Genomic DNA, 3,507 nt, shown 5'->3' on the forward strand with positions numbered 1-3,507 from the left:
TACTAACTACAATCAAAAGCAAGAAAAAAAAACAACTCTTGTCAGTCTAAAACTTAATCCTCAGTTTCCTCTTGATCGGAGAATGTAAACTACTTCTGTGCAGCATGACTTCTAATGAAAAAACTACTAAGAAAATAGACTGAATAAGTTTTGCATTTCAGACGTTCTTGAAGAAGGCTGATTCTGTTTCTCCACCAGAGTTTTCTTCAAGACATGCTGGTTTAGGCACTGAAACTGTGCTAAGATCTCGAAGAAGCATCATCACATCCTCAGTATCATCTAAATAGTACCCAGCTTTACTTGGTTTTTGACCAACAGTGCATGCAAAGATCTCTGGTGCAGTAGAAGAGGTTTCACTGTAAAGTTTACTCAGCAGGCTCTCAAACATATCCTCATCAGATCTATCATCCCCTATACACAGTACAAAATCTGGGGATTTTCCATCCTTGGTCATCTTAGACAGGATGTCCTCTACAACTAACCCTTTAGTCATCCCCTGTAATGTTGAATAGTCTTTATTAAAAAACATGAGGATAGTCACAAGTTAGGAATTGAAGAGATAGATTCAACATACCTGTGACTTGACTTCAATAATGTGTTTTCCTTTCTTTACTGTTACTGGTTCGTTTGAAAATAAATCCTCGAGGTGATCCAAGAGCTGCTTGGCTTGCCAAGTTCCAAATTCCGGATCAGCATCACAGTAGTGCCATACCAAGGCACTCTCTTTGGTCTCTATATAGGAGCCCTCGGTTGCCTCAGTATACAATCTCATCACAGGTTCAACAATCTCTTTCCAAGAAGAAACTATATTTGTATGATTCATTTCCCAAGTTGACTGTTGACTCCATCTGTGACAAGAAGACCAGACATGACATCATCAGTTTAGAACTTGCTAATAAGGTGGAAAAAATCACTTGATAAGAAACAAATATATGCATCATGAATGTATGAAAAACCACTATCTTTTCCTTCTTAATCCTTTTGTTCCCTTCCTGCTCATTCTTGATAGAAATGAAATAGAGGATTTCCATTGTAACAATCAGCAGAATTGCACATGAATTGAGGAGTGGAAAAACTCACTTAATAAAATAACCATGCTCCCCTGCTAAACAGAGATTCTGACACTGATCAAAACATTCACTGAGTGTGGTTTTCCCCCTGCCACTTAGTATGAAAACAATGTTTTTAGGGTCACTGCAAAGGTTATTTAGAACATCTATAATTTCAGGACTTGGGGTATTATCAATGGAAGGGACAACTATGTCGTCACAATCCAAAAATAATGCCCTGCAATTTGTCCTTTTATATGAAGAAACAGCATGGCTTTTGTTAAGCTTCCTGAAAGTAGGAGAAAGCGAAAAAACTCTGAAATTAAGGCCAAGGCCTATCGCCCAGCAATTTTTGCTCTGGTGATCCTTGCATGAATGCTCAAGATCGTGCAGAAAACTTTTGGCCCAGTAAGCTACATCATGAGAGCTAATGTATCGATAATGTTTCTCATGCCGCAACTGTTTCTCTCCACTGGGCATTCTGATTGCCAAATTCAGTGCATTGGCAAAAGCATTAATATCCCATGGGTTTACCCTGATTGCCCCACTTAGAGACGGTGAACAACCAATAAACTCAGAAACAACAACTGCACTTGTTCGAGGGGGATCAGAACCAATGTGTAAAGTTTTATCCCTATTAGGACCTCCCTCCCTGCAGACAATGTACTCGTAAGGAACCAAATTCATACCATCCCGCACTGCATTCACTATACAACATTCTGCTAAAGCATAGTAGGATGCCTTCTCATACATTGGAACATGACGATCCATGATGATGACAGGTTTATAATCTGGAAAACCAAAAGTTGTATTTATCCTGTTGGCAATAACGTGCACCTCATTCCTTGCCTCATCTACATCCTTACCAGTACTCCTTGCTGGATTTACAATCTGAACAAGTATTAATTCACCCTGAAATTCAGGATATTGCTGAAGGAGTTGCTCAATGCCCATTAACTTTAGGCTGATACCTTTAAAAATGTCCATATCATCAACTCCAAGAATAAGCTTTTTCCCCTTGAACTTCTCGCAAATTTCTCTGACATGGAATGTAAAAGAAGGGTGATTCAAGGCAGATTGAAGTCGACACATATCAATCCCTATAGACAAGATTTTAATTACTATTATGCGGCCAAAGTATTCAAGCTTGATGTAACCCCTTTTGGATTCATATTTTAAGCCAAGAATTTGACTGCAGCAAGAAAGAAAGTGGCGAGCATAATCAAATGTATGAAAGCCAATTAAATCTGCATTAAGCAATGCTTTCAAAATTTCATCCCTGACAGGTAAAGCCCGGTAAATTTCTGATGAAGGAAATGGAGAGTGGAGAAAAAATCCTAGCTTGATCCAATTGTATCGCTTCCGTAGAAATGTTGCAATAACCAAGAGATGATAATCATGAACCCATACATAATCAAGCTCTGGATTAATAACCTCCGTGACTTTATCAGCAAATATTTTGTTAACAGAAACGTAAGCTTTCCACAGTGAGTTGTCAAAGCGGTTGCCGCCTGGATTAAAGGGCAACATGTAATGGAATAGCGGCCACAAATGTCGCTTGCAGAATCCATCATAAAATTGTTTCTTTAGGTCTGAAGGAATAAAGGTAGGCAAGCAATTGAATTTCTCTTGTAGCTGAAGAGAAACATTCTCTTGTTCACTGACATCAACATCAATCTTCAGAGAACCCACATAAAAAACCTCAGTGTTAGAAGAGAGACCATCCTTTAATGGCAACAAGATTGAATCTTCATCATATGTGAAGCACCATTTGCCAGACATTTTATCCTTTTGAGCATTGAGAGGGAGAAAATTTGCTACTATAATGATCTTCTGATGTTGTTCTGATGAGAAAGCTTTTGAATCATCATTGTCCCTTACTTTGCCATCAACATCAGTCATAATTCCTAGAAGAGTAGACAGGGTTTGAGGAAGATCTCCTGGAGTTCGAGGAGAATTCAAACTGTCCTCAGATACCAAGTCAGACAAATTGGAGCCCGACCTTTCCACCATCTTTGCTACAATAGTGAATTGGTGAGCAATGTGAACTTTAACTATGATCCAGTGCTCAGAACTGCAAATTCTTGAATGCGGCCAGAAACCTGTGAAAATGGAAGAGAAATAGCTATTAATTATAACATGAAAGATCACAACAGAACTACAATTATTTGGCTGCTTGATCACTGTTATCAAATTCTCCCAATGAAAATTGTTGAAACTGACAATCTAATAAATATTACTTGCATGGACATGAAAATGGTTGACAAAGCTGCTCATATAATCAGATAAGCTTTTTTCCAATTATTAGTTTCCCTCAACACCATTATAGAGATTTGAAACCAAAAATTCAACAAGTCATTAATTAAAATGTACCATTCCACTATCTAAGCAACACTAGGAGAAGCACAGCATACATTATATCATAAATGGATGTGATGATTGTGATCCTACCACCAAT

The 3,507-nt window shown here is 38.1% G+C and overlaps 1 protein-coding gene across 1 annotated transcript; it reads right to left on the reverse strand.

The window, feature by feature from the left end:
- LOC137805936 (putative alpha,alpha-trehalose-phosphate synthase [UDP-forming] 9) lies at positions 1 to 3,062 on the reverse strand. The gene is made up of 3 exons (XM_068605811.2): positions 1,081 to 3,062; positions 575 to 848; positions 1 to 496 (listed from the first exon to the last, which is right to left on the reverse strand). Exons 1-3 carry the CDS (start codon positions 3,060 to 3,062, stop codon positions 158 to 160), a joined length of 2,595 nt encoding a protein of 864 aa, XP_068461912.2. The 3' UTR covers positions 1 to 157.
- Between the last annotated feature and the right edge of the window lie 445 nt (positions 3,063 to 3,507).

The sequence above is a fragment of the Phaseolus vulgaris genome, chromosome 3 (assembly GCF_051622355.1).
Source record: "Phaseolus vulgaris cultivar YP4 chromosome 3, ASM5162235v1, whole genome shotgun sequence".
Classification (NCBI taxonomy): domain Eukaryota; kingdom Viridiplantae; phylum Streptophyta; class Magnoliopsida; order Fabales; family Fabaceae; genus Phaseolus; species Phaseolus vulgaris.